General features: G+C 65.3%; 1 protein-coding gene across 1 annotated transcript in view; it reads right to left on the bottom strand.

The window, feature by feature from the left end:
- Positions 1-1,129, bottom strand: part of ANO1 (anoctamin 1) — a 155,250-nt gene that overhangs the window by 6,453 nt on the left and 147,668 nt on the right. Inside the window, exon 27 of the mRNA XM_042782104.1 lies at positions 908-1,092. Within this exon, the coding sequence (XP_042638038.1) occupies positions 908-1,092 (185 nt within the window). The remainder of the gene's footprint in view (positions 1-907; positions 1,093-1,129) is intronic.

Here is a 1,129-nt window from a genome sequence, read left to right as displayed (position 1 = left end):
GGCAGATGACCAGGCCTTTCTTCTGAGGCCCCTGTGTGTGCACTGGGACCTGCAACCTCGAGGTCGGCAGCTGAGCGTATTGTCCATTGGCACCACGCAGCGATGATGCTGTCTCGTCACGTCCTGACCCCGTTTGCCGCTCCCCCTCCAGTCGTTCCGCCTGGTGCTCTCCCGTCTCAGCTGTTGACCTGAGAACTCCTGACCCCAGAACCTAGGCCCCGCCTGCCCCTTCAGTCTTATGGTCCACCACTTCTCCCCTCACCCTTCCTGCACCAGGAAAACGGAAGGGGCTACAGTCACCCACCCCCGAGCTCTCTGATGCCCCTGTCTCAGCTCACACTGCCCTCCCCCTGCAACACCTGCCCCTTTCAATCCCTGCCCCCTGTGAGGCCCTGCCTGGCCTCTGCCCTTCCCCTGGGTTTCCCACCACTGCCCCGCAGATGACAGCATGTCACGGCACTGGGGAGGGGCCTGTTCCATGGGCACGGGGATCATGGCACCCGCGCTTGACCCAGCTAGCCCAGGGGACCTGCGCAGGGGCCTGCTCCTGACGCCCCTGCCTGGCTTCCGTGCTCCCAGGGCGAGGCCCCAGCACCCCCGTGCGCAGGAGCTGCTCGAGAGGGACCGAGGGGCCCGGCTGCCTGCTGAGGGTGCTCTGTGCCCAGCATCAGTGACCCCTCCCTCAAGTCACTGCATCCCTGTGTCCCCCCTCTTCTCTGAACACGACCCCCACTCTGGCACATGACCCAGGCTGAGCCAGTGAGCCCCCTCCACCCCTCGGCAATAATGATGGGCTCGGGGATGGCACGTGGCCCTAGACAGGCCAGCGGCGCTCCATCCCAGGACTTGGGCACACTGCTGGCAGAGGGGAGTGCTGGCTTTTGGAGGGGAGGGGCTGAGGGGCTACCTGCAGATCTGCACCTCGTAGCCCAGGTCCAAGGGGTCGTTGGGGGCGGTGCCGTTCTGGAAGTCGCTGACGTTGAAGGAGGAGAGCGTGTGGTTGACGAAGCCATGCATGGTCCCGTTGACACTGTACATGTACCGGTACACCAGGCGCGGGATGAAGTCTGACGCGAAGGAGATGACGAAGGCCTGGGGGACAGCGGGGTGAGCGGGGCCCACGCTGGGG

This window comes from Orycteropus afer, unplaced genomic scaffold, assembly GCF_000298275.1.
Source record: "Orycteropus afer afer isolate SDZICR_OR568_19922 unplaced genomic scaffold, OryAfe1.0 scaffold00244, whole genome shotgun sequence".
Lineage (NCBI taxonomy): Eukaryota > Metazoa > Chordata > Mammalia > Tubulidentata > Orycteropodidae > Orycteropus > Orycteropus afer.
The sequence above is the reverse complement of the archived record's forward strand: the minus strand, read 5'-3'. Positions and strand labels throughout refer to the sequence as shown.